Genomic DNA, 18,447 nt, shown 5'->3' with positions numbered 1-18,447 from the left:
AAGGATACGTTTGCAAGGGCTGTGGAACAATGGGATATCTCCAATGTATGTGCAGGCAAGCTGCAAACCCTACTAATCCTGCAAACCACCATGTTGCAGAAGAGAACAGACCCACGGTGGATCATGATGAACCAGAGCCTCAGACCGAGGAGGCAGAGGTATATGGGGTGCATACAGTTACGACAAAGTGTCCCCCGATAATGCTGAAGGTTGAATTAAATGGACTCCCGGTGTCCATGGAGCTGGACATGGGCGCGAGCCAGTCCATTATGAGCAAAAAGACTTTCGATAAATTGTGGTGCAGCAAGGCCTCCAGGCCAGTCATGACTCCCATTCACACTAAACTGAGAACTTACACAAAGGAACTGATTCCTGTAATTGGCAGTGCTGTAGTAAAGGTCTTCTACGATGGAGCGGTGCACAAGTTACCACTCTGGGTGGTACCGGGCAATGGCCCCATGCTGCTCGGCAGGAGCTGGCTGTGGAAATATGCTGGAACTGGGATGACATCCGAGTGCTCTCATCTGTCGACAACACTTTGCGAGCCCAGGTCTTAACCAAGTTCCCCTCGCTGTTCGAACCAGGCATCGGGAAGTTCACAGGAGCTTGGAGTGCAGATACACCTAATTCCGGGGACACGACCCATCCATCACAAGGTGAGAGCAGTACCATATATGATGAGAGAAATGGGTGTAGATCGAGCTGGACTGGCTCCAATGAAAGGGCATCATTTCGCCGATCGAGTTCAACGAGTGAGCTGGCCCGATTGTTCCAGTCCTCAAGGGAGACGGCGCCGTCAGAATCTGTGGTGATTACAAAGTAACTATCAATTGTTTCTCTCTGCAGGATCAATACCCACTACCAAAAGCAGACGACCTATTTGCAATGCTGGTGGGAGGAAAGACGTTCACGAAGCTGGACTTGACCTTGGCCTACATGACACAGGAGCTGGAGGAATCATCGAAGGGCCTCACCTGCATCAACACGCACAAAGGTCTCTTCATTTCCAACAGATGCCTATTTGGGATTTGATCAGCCACGGCGATATTCCAGAGAAACATGGAAAGCTTACTGAAGTTGGTCCCACGCACCATGGTCTTCCAGGATGACATCTTGGTCACAGGTTGGGGTACAGTCGAGTATCTGCAGAACCTGGAGGAGGTTTTTAGTCAACTTAATCGCGTGGGGCTCAGGTTAAAACGCTCGAAGTGTGTTTTCCTGGCGCCTGAAATGGAGTTCCCGGGGAGAAGAATCGCGGTGGATGGCATTAGGTGCACCAATTCGAAGACGGAGGCAATCAAGAACGCACCGAGGCCACAGAACGTGACGGAGCTGCGGTCATTTCTAGGACTCCTGAACTACTTTGGTAACTTCTTACCGGGTTTCAGCACATTGTTAGAACCACTGCATGTCCTGCGTAAAGGAGATGAATGGGTATGGGGTAAAAGCCAAGAAAATGCCTTTGTAAAAGCTAGAAAACTGTTATGCTCAAACAAATTGCTTGTGATGTATGATCCATGTAAACATTTGGTACTAGCATGTGATGCGTCATCATACGGTGTCGGGTGTGTATTGCAACAAGCTAATGAATCTGGGAAATTACAACCGGTTGCTTACGCATCCAGAAGTCTGTCTAAGGCTGAGAGAGTCTACAGGATGATTGAAAAAGAAATGTTAGCGTGTGTTTATGGGGTAAAGAAAATGCATCAATATCTGTTTGGGCTCAAATTTGATTTGGAAACTGACCATAAGCCACTGATATCCCTCTTTTCTGAAAGTAAGGGGATAAATACAAATGCATCGGCCGGCATCCAGAGATGAGCGCTCAGATTGTCCGCATACAACTACGCCATCCGCCACAGGTCAGGCACAGAAAACTGTGCCGATGCTCTCAGTAGGCTGCCATTGCCCACCATGGGGGTGAAAATGGCACAGCCTGCAGATTTAGTCATGGTAATGGAAGCATTCGAGAGTAAGCAATCACCCGTTACCGCCCAATAGATTAGAAACTGGACAAGCCAGGACCCCTTACTTTCCTTAGTAAAAAAAACTGTGCTTCACCAGAGCTGGTCCAGTGTCCCATTAGAAATGCAGGAAGAAATAAAGCCATACCTGCGACGCAAACATGAAATGTCTATGCAGGCAGACTGCCTCCTATGGAATAATCGGGTAGTGGTACCCAAAAAGGACAGGGACACTTTCATTAGTGATCTCCACAGTACCCACCCAGGCATTGTAATGATGAAAGTAATAGCCAGATCCCAATTGTTGTGGCCCGGTATCGATGTGGACTTAAGAGTCCTGCGTGCACAAATGTTCACAGTTAAGCAATGCACTCAGGGAGGCGCCTCTAAGTTTATGGTCTTGGCCCTCCAAACCATGGTCTAGGATCCATGTCAACTATGCAGGCCTGTTCTTGGGTAAAATGTTCCTTGTGGTTGTAGATGCGTCCTCCAAATGGATAGAATGTGAGATAATGTCGGCAAGCATGTCCGCTGCCACCACTGAAAGCCTGCGGGCCATGTTTGCCACGCACGGCCTGCCTGATGTCCTGGTGAGTGACAACGGGCCGTGTTTCACCAGTGCCGAGTTCAAAGAGTTCATGACCCGCAATGGGATCAAACATGTTACATCTGCCCCATTCAAACCAGCATCCAATGGTCAGGCAGAGAGAGCAGTGCAAACAATCAAGTAGAGCTTGAAGAGGATAACTGAAGGCTCACTGCAGACTCGCCTATCCCGATTCCTACTTAGTTACTGCACGAGACCCCACTCACTCACTGGGATTCCACCCGCTGAACTGCTCATGAAAAGGGCACTTAAGACAATGCTCTCATTAGTCAACCCTGATCTACACGAACAGGTAGCGAGCAGGCGGCTTCAACAAACTACGTATCATGATAGCACAAATGTGTTATGCAAAATTGAGATTAATGATCCTGTATTTGTGTTGGACTATGGACAAGGTCCCAAGTGGCTTCCCAGCACTGACGTGGCCAAAGAGGGGAGCAGGGTGTTTCAGGTCAAACTTTCAAATGGACTCATCTACAGGAAACACTTGGACCAAACCAAACTCAGATTTACGGACTATCCAGAGCAACCCACATTAGACCCTACCTTTTTTGACCGCCCAACACACACACCAGTGGCAACCGACACAGCGGTTGACCAAGAAGCAGAACCCATCACCTGCAGCAGCCCAGCAGGACTCACCACACCAGGCAGCCCAGCAAGGCCAGCTGCACAGCAGCCCAGCGAGGGCCCAACAAACGACTCACCAAAACCAACATTTGCACCGAGACGATCAACCAGGGAAAGAAAGGTCCCAGATCGACTCACCTTATAAATAGTTACACTATTGACTTTGGGGGGGGGCAGTGTTGTTATATATGTAAACTTGTAAATACCTTGTTTAACCACCAGAGGGCTCATCCCTTGGAGTCCCAAGGGATCCCATAATCCCTTGGTGGGAGCATCTGTACTTAAGGAGAGGCACTCTGGAGACCTGTATTAAAAGACTAAGGTCACACTTTACTTTGAGCTCACAGTATCTGGTCAGACTCTTTGTTCATACATAACAGTAATAATCTGTTTTTTTTACCTGAGCCATGCATCAATTGGCATAGGGATAAGCAATTTAGAAGGCAAAATGCATAGCTGAAAGAGTGGTGTGGGAGGCAGGGGTTTCGCTTCATGGGCCACTGGCACCAGTACTAGTGAAAGAGAGAGCTGTTCCATTGGGACGGGCTCCACTTAAACCAGGCTGGAACAAGTGTCCTGGTGAATTGAATAACTAGGGCAGTAGTCATGGCTTTAAACTAATGAAGGGGATACTGGGAGGATTCAGGAAAGAGTCCATTTAAAAGCAGCAAGGGAAATGTCAATGCTTTAGAGCAGAGCAGAGTTTTGGGTAAAAATAACGGGAGTGGGTCAGGAACAGAGAAAGTAACAAACGTAATAGGGCATTAGTGACTAAGATGTCATCAGGGATTTATAGAAAAAAGTCAAAACTAAAGGCACTATATCTGAATGCGTGAAGTTCACAACAAAATAGATTAACAGTGCAGATAGAAATTAATAGGTTTGATCTAATAGCTATTACAAGGTTGCAAGGTGACCAAGGTTGGGTACTATATATTCCAGGATATTTAACTTTTAGAAGAGATAGACAAAATGGAAAAGGAGGGGGGGCAGCCTTGATAATAAAGAATGGGATAAAGACAATAAAGAGAAAGGATCTTGGCTCAGAAAATCAAGAAGTACAATCAATTTGGGTGGAGCTAAGAAACAGCAAGGGGCAGAAAACATTGGTGGGAGTTGTTTACAGGCCCCCAAACAGTAGTTGTAATGTAGAGCTGAGTATTAATCAGGAAATTAGATGTGCATGTAACAAGGGTAATACAGTAATCACGGGGGACTTTAATCTACATAAATACTGGGCAAACCAAATTTGCAGTAATATTGTGGAGGACAAGTTCATGGAATGTATACAAGATAGTTTTCTAGATCAGTATGTTGAGGAACCTATTAGGGAACAGGCTATTTGTGCATTGAGAAAGGGCTAATTAATAACCTTGTAGTAAAGGGGCCTTTAGGGAAGAATGACCATAATATGATAGAATTTTATATTGAGTTTGAAAGTGATTTAGTTAAATATGAAACTAGGGTCTTATATCTAAACAAAGCAAACTACATAGGTATGAGGGGAAAGTTGGCTAAGAGAGGCGCTAACGGCACATTTCACCCGAGCGTGGCACTACTAATGACTCCCGCTAAATTCTGTGGGAGTTTAGGGCAGCAGTAACCCGTAGCACTCTGCTCCGCTGCGCCGGCAATGACAACGTCGTCACTGTGCCCAGCGACCCGTTTTCGCCCCGGAACAAAAATTTGGGACCATCCCCTGAAGCTGCGTTGGGCGATGCCAGCAACAGCTTCGGGGGACGTGAACTGGGCTGCAGGCCGCTCGCAGGCGTTAGTTAAAGGGGAGGAGGTAACCATGTTTTTTTTTTAAATTGCCGTTTTTCTTCGCCACCCTGTTGGTGCCGCGATCGCGGGATCCGTGCCGCGATCATTCGGCCCAGCATTCTGCTTAAGTGCCGGGCTATTGGCACAGCATCCCCGCTCCCCAGTGGTCCATGGAAGCCTGGTTCTTACCTGCAAAGTTTGTAACTTGGGCCCTTCGCTTCAATGAATAGAATGTGTTATTTTGTGCTCCACTTCCTTTCGGGGACGGTAACGCAAATTTTTTGAGCAGGGTGGGACTTCCATGCATGGAGCAGAATGTCCCGCTTCTCATATGTTACTGCCCCCAAATGGGGCGCAACGCAATTTCTACCCGAAAAACTCCCCAGGAAAAGTGGTCCAACCGTGGCTAATAAGAGAAGTTAAAGATAGTATTAGATCAAAGGAAGAGGCTTATAATGTTGCCCAAAGAAGTAGTAAGCCTGAGGATTGGAAGGATTTTAGAATTCAGCAAAGGAGGACCAAGAAATTGATAAGAAAAGAGAAAAAAGAATATGACAGCAAATTAGCAAGAGACATAAAAACAGATTGAAACTTTTCTATAGGTATGTAAATACAAAGAGATTAGTGAAAGTAAATGTGGGCCCATTAGAGGCAGAGACAGGAGAAATTATAGTGGACAATAAGGAAATGGCAGAGACATTAAACAAATACTTTGTAACTGTCTTCACGGTAGAAGACACAAAAGAAATTCTGGAAATACTGGTGAACGAAGGGTCTAGAGAGTATGAGGAACTTAAATAAATCAATATAAGTAAAGACATAGTGCTGGAGTAATTAATGGGACAAGTGGCAACAAATCTCCTGGACCTGATGACCTGCATCCTAAGGTATTAAAAGAGGTAACTGCAGAGATAGTGGATGCACTGGTATTAATCTTCCAGAATTCCCTAGATTCTAGACCAGTCCCCATGGAAGGAAGCAAACATAACTCCACTATTTAAGAAAGGAGGAAGAGAAAAAATGGGGAATTATGGGCCAGTAAGCCTGACATCATTAGTAGGAAAAATGCTAGAATCTATTATTAAATACATCGGGCTAGAACCTCCACTTTTTTTGTATCCTTAATGCCCACTTAACGCCCATTTTACCGCTGAAATTATGTATAACGCCTATATATCGCCCATTTTGGCATAAAATAGAAACTGATGGGCTTTTTTAGGAGACTTATCACCGAGCGTTATTTTCCCAATGGGCTTAAAGTCGAGAAAAAATATTACCGCCCGCCCACTTTTTGGGAGCGGAATCAGCAGAATGGGTGAAATCAACGCACATAATATCGCCCAACGTTACTTTCCACATGGAATAAATGCCGAAATTCAATATTAACGCCCGCCCACTGTTTTTTGTTGTAAAAAGCACATTTACCCAAATTAGCGGCCATGGAGATCGCCCATCGCCAATTTCACCACCTCGCACACATATCGCCCACAATATCGCCCGCTCAAAAAAACGCCCACAAAAAGTGGAACTAACTGGAATGAACGCCAGCAGTGTGGCTGGCATTTGTTAAATCCCACTCTTACGTGAGGAGCTGATATCGGAAAGATTTGCCTGAAAGAGCGCTGATGTGAGTGACAATGCTGACACACTGCTGTGTGTGCACAGCTCAGACATCAATGGTGCCCATCACCTTGGTGCCAGTTAAAGTTTACATTGATTGATGTTAAGTTGTCTTTAACCCTTTCATGGTAAGGAATCACCAGTGTATAACGATCCAGCTACCTTAGACAATGCACAACAAGGTTATGTTCAGTAACAAAAGTTTAATACCAACATTGGTCTGAAATCATAAGTATCACAGCCAATAACAGCCAACCCCCGCCCACACCCCACTTTTTCCTCCATTGACATAAAACACATGTTCAACATATCCACCAACACAGAATACAAAGGCAAAGCAGGAGCGTGGTCCCCAGCCCCCATACATTGCAACAAATTTCATACACCCAGATAGAGAGATAACATAGCCATCACCTGCGCACATGCACCTCACTTTCCTTCCCTCCTCTCCTTTTTCTCCTCACCTCTACCCCTTCCCCTCCTCGCTCCAAGGTGCCTGGCTGAGGAGCTCCTCAGGCGGTGCCTCATTGGGGCGGATGAAGGCAGATGCGTTGTTTGCACGGGTACGGGAGCGGGGGGTGCTGAGGTGACAACATTCTCTGATGCAGAAGCAGGATCTTGGTCCTTGCTCTCATCTGCCGTTCGCAGTGGTGGTGCGGAACCTAGGGGTGGAGTGCCGCACTCAGGGACCACTGGGAGGCCTGTGACAGCAGTTCCAGGGCCTCCACCATCCCTTCCATGTTATATCTTATTTTCTGGACAAAAACTCAGTGCCAACTATGTTCTTGGTGCTTAGTAGGCTTTTTGCTACTGGTGAATCTCTGTGGTGCCTCCTACAACAGCCAGACAAGCACACACCACAGCCACACACACTTTCAGTGCCTCTGAGCTCCCTCTCACTCTGTCTCCTCTTCTGCGCATGTCATGATGACCCTTGACCTTCTGAATCGCGGCAATCGAGCGTTGCCATGCCGTTGCTAAGGATGGCCATACTTTACGGCAGAAGGTCAAAAAAATTTAACGCTACCGCCCATTTGATATCGTTCGCAGTAATGGCTATTTTCAAAAATGTAAACTAGATGTTTTGAGAATGGGTGAGAAGCCGGCGATCTGAAAACCCTTTTTTAACACCCACGCCGGAAACAATGCCCATTTTTGGGCGATAAGCACAAAAGTGGAGGTTCTAGCCCATGGTAACAGAGTACTTAGAAAATTGTAATATGATTAGGCAGAGTCAACATGTTTTTATGAAAGAAATATTGTGTTTAACAAATCTGTTAAGAGTTATTTGAAGATGTAGCTAGTAAAATGGATAAGGGAAAACCAGAGGATGTAGTGTATTTGGATTTTCAAAAAGCATTCGATAAGGTGCCACACAAAATAAGTGTCATGTATTCAACTGTCATTGTAATCCATGTATATACCGACCTAAGTTATATACCGTGAGAACACTGACCACTAGGTGGTGAACATGTGGGAGACACTCCTAACCTGGACTTTCAGGTATAAAAGGGGAAGCTCCACCCATCTTCTCCACTTCAGTGCTGGCTAATAAAGGATACTGGTCACAGAGTGACCTTCTCTCTAGTATGGGCCTCGTGTGCATTTGTACTGTATAGTAAGGACATATTAATAGGGACTCATGGGATTGGGGGTAATATGTCAGCATGGATTCAGGATTGATTAATGGACAGAAAACAAAGAGTAGGAATAAACGGGGCTTTATCGGCTTGGCAAGCTGTAACTAGCGGAGTACCGCAAGGATCAGTGCTTGGGCCTCAGCTATTTACAATCTATATTAATGATTTAGATGAAGGGACTGAGTGTAACATATCCAAGTTTGATGTGAGAAAGTAACATGTAAGGAGGATGCAAAGAGGCTGCAGAGAGAGTGGGCAAGAACATGGCAAATGGAATATAATGGGGGGAAGTGTGAACTTATCCACTTTGGTAGGAAAAACAAAAAAGCTGAATATTTTTTGAATGGTGAGACTGGGAAATGTTTACATTCAGAGGGGACCTGGGGGTCCTTGTACATGAATCACAGAAAGTTAACATGCAGGTACAGCAAGCAATTAGGAAAGCAAATAGTATTTTGCTTTTGTTAGAAAGGGATTAGAGTACAAGAGTAAAGAAGTCTTTTTATAATTATACAGGGCATCGGTGAGGTCACATCTGGAGTGCTGTATACAGTTCTGAGGGTGGAAATTTGGTCTGTTGCCACTTCTGCTCACGCCCTGGAAGGGCGGTAATGGTGGTGGTAATGCGGCCAGCTTTCAGCGCCCTGCCGGGACATTTGATGCCGTTTTTGCGGGGGCGTGAAGCAGTACTGCCCAGGAGAGTCCAGCCGGTGTGCAACACCCCCGGTTGCGGTACCTTTCTGAAATTTGGCTGCAGCGGGACCTGTAACGCCACGTAGTGGCCCTAGTGCGACCACCTGAGAAAGCGGGTGGTCCAAGCTGTTCCAGCCGCAGTGAGGGAAGGAATAAGTGAGTGGGCAAAAATTTGGTAGATGGAGTATAATGTTGGAAAGTGTGAGGTCATGCACTTCGGCAGAAAAAAATCAAAGAACAAGTTAGATTTAAATGGAGAAAGACTGCAAAGTGCTGCAGTACAGCAGGACCTGAGGGTACTTGTGCATGAAACACAAAAGGATAGAACGTAGGTTTAGCAAGTGATCAGGAAGGCCAATGGAATCTTGGCCTTTATTGCAAAGGGGATGGAGTATAAAAGCAGGAAAGTCTTGCTACAGTTATACAGGGTATTGGTGAGGCTATACCTGGAATATTTGCGTGCAGTTTTGGTTTCCATATTTAAGAAAGGATATACTTGCTTTGGAGGCAGTTCAGAGAAGGTTCACTAGGTTAATTCCGGAGATGAGGGGGTTGACTTATGAGGAAAGGTTGAGTATGTTGGGCCTCTACTCATTGAAATTCAGAAGAATGAAAGGTGATCTTATCGAAACGTATAAGATTATGAGGGGGCTTGACAAGGTGGATGCAGAGAGGATGTTTCCACTGATGCGGGAGACTAGAACTAGAGGGCATGATCTTAGAATAAGGGGCCAGCCATTTAAAACTGAGATGAGGAGAAATTTCTTCTCTCAGAGGGTTGTGGATCTGTGGAATTCGCTGCCTCAGAGAGCTGTGGAAGCTGGGACATTGAATAAATTTAAGACAGAAATAGACAGTTTCTTAAATGATAAGGGGATAAGGGGTTATGGAGAGCGAGCAGGGAAGTGGATCTGAATCCATGATTGGATCAGCCATGATCGTATTAAATGGCGGAGCAGGCTCAAGGGACCGTATGGACTACTCCTGCTCCTATTTCTTATGTTCTTAAATACCTGAGTAAAGTGTGATTTTTTTTTTTGCGATTTTTGTTCATGTTGGATGTGCAAGGTATTGGGAATGTTTTTGTGTTTTATTTGCCGATTTTTTTTCACAGGGAAGCCTCTCTTAAGGTGCTCCGAGGCTGGCTCTTTAGCTCAGGATTTTCAGTTGCTCAGCCGGCCTAGCGCCCTAAGAGAGGTGTGGAATGCCTCACTTAGCGCTCCGCTCCACACTCAGGGCCCAGCTGATGAATTTTGTGGCTGCAGACGCAAATCATTTGCCGCTGCAAAATTTACCGCCCTGCCGCCATTAGCGCCCTAATTAGCCTCCAACCGAATTCCCACCCCCCTGGTCTCCTTACCTAATGAAAGACATACTTGCCTTAGAGAGAGTGCAACAAAGGTTCACTAGTCTGGTTCCTGGGATGAGAGGATTACCCTATCAGGAGAGATTGAGTAGTCTAGGCCTTTATTCCCTAGAGTTCAGAAGAATGAGAGGCGATCTAATTGAAACATATATAATTCTTAAGGGGCTTGACAGGGTTAATGCTGAGAAAATGTTTCCCCTGGCTGGGGAATCTAGAATGCGGAGTCACAGTCTCAGAATAAAGGGTTAGCCATTTAGGACTGGGATGAGGAGAAATTTCTTCACTCAAAGGGTTGTGAATGTTTGGAATTCCCTACCCCAGAGAGCTGTGCATGCTCAGTCATTTAGTATATTCAAGGCAGATGTCATTACATTTTGGGGAATTAAGGGAAAGTGCAGGAAAGTGGAGTTGAGCTCGAAGATCAGCCATGATCTTGTTGAATGGAGGAGCAGGCTCAAAGGGCCAAATAGCCTACTATCGCTCCTATTTCTTATGTTGAGGCGAATAGTATTGATGCATTTTAAGAGAAGAGATATAAACACGAGGGAGAAAGAACTAGAAGGTTATGTGGTAGAGTTAGATGACGTGGGATAGGAGGAAGCTTGCGTGGAGCATTAACACCAGCATGGACCAGTTGGGCGGGATGGCCTGTTTCTGTGCTGTACATTCTATGGAATTACCATCATCATCATAAGCAGTACCTCGGAATTGAGGAAAGACTTGCTTCCACTCTTAAAATGAGTCCTTAGGTGGCTGAACAGTCCAATACGAGAACCACAGTCCCTGTCACAGTTGGGACAGGTAGTCGTTGAGGGTAAGGGAGGGTGGGACAGGTTGGCCGCACGCTCTTTCTGCTGCCTGCGCTTGATTTCTGCATGCTCTCGGCAATGAGACTCGAGGTGCTCAGCGCCCTCCCGGATGCACTTCCTCCACTTAGTGTGGTCTTTGGACAGGGACTCTCAGGTGTCAGTGGGTATGTAATCATTCTGTGGCATAGTTTATTTTATGCATTATTTTATGGATCGATTATGCCTCTTCTTTTCTCTAATGAAGAACCACATCAGTTTTCTGAATCTCCCTACAGTGCCAAAAACACTCGAGATTTTCTGAGAGCCATAAAAAAGGCACAAGTATGGTATACTGTAAAGGACAGAGGCCTAGAAATTCATGATCTCTAAAAAAAACTGCCAATGCCACCACCGGCCAGAGTTAACAGTTGATGGTGCTGGCGGGACCGGTAAATTACTGGTGGTTGCTAATTAACATGAGCCCGGTGCTAAACTTACTATGCAAGGCCGTTTATGTGGTGTTAGTCACAGAAGGAGGCCCAATGTAGTGTGACCATAGCTTCATTGCAGCAAGAACAGCCTTCTCTTAAAGCAAGGCTATCATTTTAGAGAGCAGTCTGGACCCTTAAAGGGGAACTACTTTCTAAAATGAAAAACATTTAAATCATTTAAAAATAGGCAGTTTTTAGTCCTTTCAGCTCAACAGCCTTCTCAAAATAAATTAACGTCAAAAAGAATTCGTAAATGGCAGTCTTCAGCTCTTAAAGCTGAATTACCTTCCGCAACTAAAACAATGGGAAAAGTGCTTCAGCACTAACACAAATTGCTCAAAAAGCCAGGGAAGAGGCACCCAGGGTCTTGCACACAGCACTCCAACTTTGTGCAGATGGTCAGCACTGCAAGAGAGGCCCTTTACCCATAGGGACCAGGAGAACCTCCAGAAAGAACGAAGTGCGACAAGATCACCAAGGCCATCACTGCCAACAGTATCGCCCCTGCCACCTGGCTCAAGTGCCCAAAGAAGCTTCATGACCTCAGACCAGTGGTCAAGGTCAGTGAATGCATCTTCAAAACCCATCTCCTACCAACTACACCACTAGCCTCATACACTTCTCAATGCACGAGTCCCCTCGCACCCCCACCCCCCGCCATCATTCACCGACCAACAATCTGTACCTAACACGAGGCACATCTCCCATTCCTAGCCTCACCTCATCCCCTTGGAGGGGATGGTACAGGCCATTCTTGGCAGGGGCATGGCTGAGCCCTTGGCCAGTGGTGGCACAGAAAGGATATAAAATGCTGGTATCCTCACACGTTATCCTCCTTTTCACATGCACCTCTTGCTTTTCCCCTCCTTTCACCACAACTCCACCTTTGTGCCTTCCTCATTTCACACATCCAAGAAATGCAGCCTGCCCAGCCAATGTTGACCAAGAAGAGGGAGAGGAGACTGATGATAAGAACATAAGAAATAGGAGCAGAAGTAGGCCATTTGAACCCTCAAGCCTGCTCCGCCATTTAATAAGATCATGGCTGATCTGATCATGGACTCAGCTCCACTTCCCTGCCTGCTCCCCATAACCTTTTATTCCCTTATCACTCAACAATCTGTCTATCTCCACCTTAAATATATTCAATGACCCAGCCTCCACAGCTCTCTGGGGCAGAGAATTCCACCCTCTGAGAGAAGAAATTCCTCATCAGCTCAGTTTTTAATGGGCGGCCCCTTATTCTGAGACTATGCTCTCTAGTTTTAGTTTCCCTATGAGTGGGAATATCCTTTCTGCATCCACCTTGTCAAGCCCCCTCATTACCTTATATGTTTCAATAAGATCACCTCTCATTCTTCTGAACTCCAATGAGTATAGGTCCAACCTACTCAACCTATCTTCAAAAGTCAACCCCCTCATCTCCAGAATCAACCTCGTGAACCTTCTCTGAACAATGCAAGTATATCCTTCCTTAAATACAGAGACCAAAACTGTATGCTGTACTCTAAGTGTGGCCTCACCAGTACCCTGTACAGTTGTAACAGGACTTCTCTGCTTTTATACTCTAGCCCCCTTGCAATAAAGGCCAACATTCCATGAAGAAGAAACCCCATCACTCTATTTGACACTCCCAGCCACCAGCTCCTCGAGGTCGCCCTGCAAGCCATTTGCAATGTCCCCCATTGAAAGTCAGCAGCCTTCCACCAACCAAGCTGCAGCCACTGGGGTAGCACTGTGTGACATCAGTAGGATAGGCAAAGGCACAGAGATAGTCACTAAGGGAATGCACAAGGGTGATTAGTTGATTTCTTGATGCCATATTGGATGGATAGATGTATCATCATAGGCAGTCCCTTGAAATCGAGGAAGACTTAATAATGTAGATGTAATAAAGATGTATAATGTTGGACTAGAAAGTTTGCTTTGTGGTGGCTTTTATTTCAGCGTCATGGGCAAGAGGACACTGTGATGGTCAGTAACAGAGGGAAGGTAAGGGTGGGACAAATGTTGAAATGGAAATTGGTGTTGTGGCCACTGGTAGCGCAGGCGAATTATTCCATCCCGGATATCCCAGCCAGAAAGGGGCAGTCTTAGTTGCATCCTTCCTTCTGCTTCCTCCTCTTCTGTTTCCTGCTCTTCTACATCTTCCTCTTCTGTGTCTTCCTCTTCCCTCTGCAAGAAGATGCTGGAAATCTGAAATAAAAGCAGATTATACTGGAAATACTCAGCGGGTCAGGTAGCAGCTCGACCTGAGAAGTAAACTCGGTTTCTGTCTCCATGAATGCTACCTGCCCTGCTGAGTATGTCCAGCATTTTCTGTCTTCTCTTTACAATCCGAGGCCTTTCAAGCATCCAGCAGAACTTCCTGCACACTTTAAAAGCTTTTAACATCCAATGCACCAAGCCACTACAATAAATGATTTAAAAATCCAGTCCAAAAGCTTAACTGTAAATTTACTTGAAAGATGTGCGTGTCTCTTTAAGAAGTGCGGACAGCGTATCTGACAGTCTGCATAACGCTAATTTTTCACAGCGAGTTTCGGACCCAGCGCTAAGGTCCAAGTTCGCAGAGCATGAAGTTAACTTGCTATCGGCAACGCTAAGGACCTCACCAAAATTGCGGCCGCCAAGTCCCGCGCTAGAGAAGAGTGTTAGAGTGGCGGCCGTTATTTTTAGCCAGGATTGCGGCAGTAACTCGTGGTGGTAAGTAGTCCAATTTACGGACCAGAGCCTTTTGTGTGTTTCCTCATCCTTGGCACACCTGCGATTTCTCTTCCATATTTGGGAGGAACCTAACTTCTCCTCCAACTATTAGCTGAAGTCCAATAACACTCACAGCTAGCTGAATCAATATTACACAGATGACGCATGATGAACTTGGACGCGTTTGATTCGAGACACATTCGCTCCAGCCACTGATTGGCTAAGATGTAACTCTCAAGGGAAGAAGTGGAAGATGCGAGAGGTTGCAAAAATTATCAAGAACGTTTATACCTTGTGGTCATGACTGGAAATATAGGACTCGCTGTGAAAAGTGCTCGTACAGCATTGTTAACTCATCGATTAGTCAGAGCTCTGCAGCAGTGAAATTTACCTCTGCAGCCAATTATAAAAATCCATAAGTTCCATATAAATGTTGTTTTGATTTTAAGTATGCTTTCGTTGAAACTTTAAATAAGTTCGTATTAAAATGCATTTACTTGATTTTTGATTTGAATGGCGTGTCATAGTATTGCCACATTGGTTACTTATTTCACCTGGTGGAAAATAGTAAATTTATCTCAAAAATAACATTCACTTAATGACACTGAAAACAGCGGCACCATTAAAACCCTCGGTACCACCATACCGTCCACCTGAGATCACAACTGAACCAGGGGCCATCTCGGGTCGCAAGGATTCATGCACTTTCCACATTCTACCGAACGTGTGCTTTATATTCCTTAGCATAGACCATACATTGCGCCCGAGAAACATACAATTCAGCAAAGATGCACCAAATATCACGAAGCAATCTAATTGGATAGCTTTTTGATGTCTGAAGTATTAATCAACTTAAAGAGCTGTAAACGACTAGACATTCTAGTTCAACTTTGTTTTCTCAGCTTCCCCCTTTTTTTCTTATAAAATATGATTATTTCAGACAAGTTCTCGCTGTGGAATTACCCGGAGTTTCAACAATAACCCGACAATCAGGTCCTTAGAATTGAGAATATAACTCTTACCCCTCACATCCCAAAGATTGCGGCGCTGTGCCGGCCGATGCATTATAGGACACTACTCTGTGATGAATAGGAAACATCCCTCCAACCATCACATCGCCTGGCATTTTAAAACTATTTAAATTAAATTTTCCTTTCAGTTTGCATGTTGGTTTCCCAGAGACGGCTACGGAAATGGTTAAATACACCAAAAAACGTAAATAAATTGGCGGATCCATTTCAGGATTTGCAGGACATAAGAAAAAACTCGAATGTCAGTAAGTCCTCAGCTTTTATGGGTTTCTGGGACATCAACTTTAATCCCATTGGTTAAAACAGTGAAATGAGCAAAAGAAAAGCGCTGATCTCGGCCCAGAGGGACCATGGATGCAGTTACCAAGCAGAGCTCAGCATTTCACCCAACAAAATATTATCATATATAATTCAGGTGTCTCATTGGTCTTGCTGTCGCTTTTGTCGTGGACAATCATCCATGGCTAACGTTACAAATAAAAGGTTAATTAAAATAAAATTTCCAAATAGACCTCGTTTCCAAAAAGTTGCAAATTGACATTAAAAAAATCATAATATTTAATTCAATCCGCAATAATGTTATAGTGAGCTTGGATTACTTAGCTGTTTAATTCTGTTTGTGAAAATGTTTATGAAGCAAAGGTGCGCTGATAAATATTGAGACACGCTCACACGGTGGCACGCGCTCAGAAACCACTAACGATCAATTCATGTTCAAATAAAACTACAAAAGAGACGAGTGTCATTTAAATATAAGGTCAAAATCTTAACAGAGAATTAGGACTATTAATTTCTTAACGGCAAAAGCATGAAAGATAGGTTGCATTGGTATTTAAATGTATCCGGCCCAAGGATTGTTGGAAATCTCTTTTCGCAAGCATTGGCTTTGCGAATAGTCCCCTGCTAGTTAATTACAGTAACAACATAATTGACGAGCAGCTGATTAATTTTCATCTAAACCATTGGGATGGATCGCAATCAGTAGCTATGGTTGGTCTATATTTCTGACAAACATGTTTGAAGCCACCATGGACCACAGTACCAGCTGATGTAGCCTTCTGTTCTTAAGCCTCCATGGGTCTCAGGATAAGTCCTGATCTGTTTGGCTCACTCCCCCATGGGGTTGAGACACAATAAACAATCTTCATCTTCCATAATCGTAAGATTCAATCCTTTGGGTGCTGGCCATCGTTGGATCTGTTCGTCACGCCATTCTTGACAGGACAGTCACTAGTCCTACCGCACGCGTCCGAGTCTTCCAGATTAGGGCTTCTCAAACTATGATATAATCCAAGGCAAACGTCGAACAAATGTAACGTTTCCCCACTTATTTGAATTCTCCCTTCAGCAATGAGGAAGAAAATGCCACAATTTCCAATCCCATTACAGATATCAATCAACCTCTTTCAATGCAACGGGCTAAGGCAAAAGTAAGGACTACAATTTTGTTTTCAAAGATAATACACATGGTTAGAAAACGGTTCCAATTCTCAATCCGTAAACAAATTTAATTTATAAGAAACAATAACAAATCTGTTCCAAATGAATGATGATTATTATCCTATTCCCTCTGCTGGAAAATGATAATGAACATACCTTTGAGCATGGATTAAATAATTAACTGTACTGAACTGTTTACTTCCAAGCAACTGTCCCGAGATTAACAGTTGCCATGGCCATAAAGTAATAATAATTTTAACCTTTTGGTTCACATGACTCATGCTGTTCTGGATTGTTCCCACCGACAGTTCTCAATGTCGCCAAGCTTTCTTTGTATCTTGCTTTATTTTGTGGAAACACCACACCTCCTTTCTACATTTCTGGTGCCATGTGACTAGACGAGGGAATATTTTTTAAAAATTATGAAAGTTTATAATTGTTTCAGTTTTGCAATGGACATCTTAAATCTTATATATATATTGTGTTACATAGAAAATACTGAATGGGTGTTTGGGTTTTACGTGGCTGTAAGATAACCAAGGATAGTGAGTGGGCAAAACTGTGGCAGGTGGATTTCAACGCAGGTAAGGAGAGAAACTTACTCCACTGTTGGAAGAGTTTGGATCAAGGGAACATGACCTTAAAACCAAAGCCAGGCCATTCAGGGAAGGAGTTAGGAAACACTTCTTCGCGCAAAGGGTTCTGGAACTGTGGAGCTCTCTTCCACTAAAAGCATTAGATGCGAGCTCAATTTATAATTTTTAATCTGAGATGGATAGATTTTTTGCGAGCCAAAAGTATTACGGTATATAGAGCCAAAGCGGGTGGATGAAGATCGGATACAGATCAGCCATGATCTTATTGAATGGAGGAACCGACTCGAGAGCCTGAATGGCCAACTCCTGTTCCTAAGTTCCTATGATATAACCATGAAACATGAGAATGAGGGTCCAGCGGTTTGCTAGCTGAAGCATAAGGTTCGTTGAGGTCCCACGTCAGATTGCATGCAGCCAAGGCAATATCAAAACCAGTGAAACTTGAAGTGCAAAAATAATTTACAATCTCTATAATCATTTCTGTCCTCTCATTGTTTTCCATGGGTATACAGCATTTATTTTTAACAACATAACTTATATCTGATCTGGTGTCATAAGCTGCTGTCCCCAGATTTGATCTTTTTTTGCAGCAGGAATCGTGATTACATCAATAGAGCATTCCAAGAATTGAAAAGTGCGAACTCTTTACTGAAATATTACATCTGAAATAATGACTATAAGATCATAACTTTGTTGTTAATTAAGCTTGTTTCCTTGATCAGTTGACAATGATGCACCATTACATGCTTAAAGTGCATGTCTGCATCACTGAAAGTGGAAACCACTGTTCACCCACCACCCGAACTGAATATTCTTCCATATACAACTATCCAGGTACCTGTTGTTCGATAAACGTACTAGCGGTCATGGTTACTGCCAACTCTTGTGTCCAACAGGCACACGGCTCTTGACACAAGTTCAATTGCGGACTTTACGGCAGATTATATAAATTGGCAAAATAATACGTATAAATTGATAGAATTATATCATCGGACAACTGGCTTCTTTAGAACTTTTACCACGAAAGATAGAAACAGCATCAATAGTGCAGATATAATTTTCCAAAACTAACATGACAGTGTTTCATCTGACTTTCTAATGTAAACCCTAT

At 44.2% G+C, this 18,447-nt stretch overlaps 1 protein-coding gene across 1 annotated transcript in view; it reads right to left on the bottom strand.

Moving 5' to 3' along the window:
* Positions 1 to 15,506, bottom strand: part of vmn2r1 (vomeronasal 2, receptor 1) — a 66,295-nt gene extending 50,789 nt beyond the window's left edge. The window contains exon 1 of the mRNA XM_070882309.1: positions 15,292 to 15,506. Within this exon, the coding sequence (XP_070738410.1) occupies positions 15,292 to 15,506 (215 nt within the window). The remainder of the gene's footprint in view (positions 1 to 15,291) is intronic.
* Positions 15,507 to 18,447: the final 2,941 nt, after the last annotated feature.

This window comes from Pristiophorus japonicus, chromosome 6, assembly GCF_044704955.1.
Source record: "Pristiophorus japonicus isolate sPriJap1 chromosome 6, sPriJap1.hap1, whole genome shotgun sequence".
In the NCBI taxonomy this organism is placed as follows: domain Eukaryota; kingdom Metazoa; phylum Chordata; class Chondrichthyes; family Pristiophoridae; genus Pristiophorus; species Pristiophorus japonicus.
The sequence above is the reverse complement of the archived record's forward strand: the minus strand, read 5'-3'. Positions and strand labels throughout refer to the sequence as shown.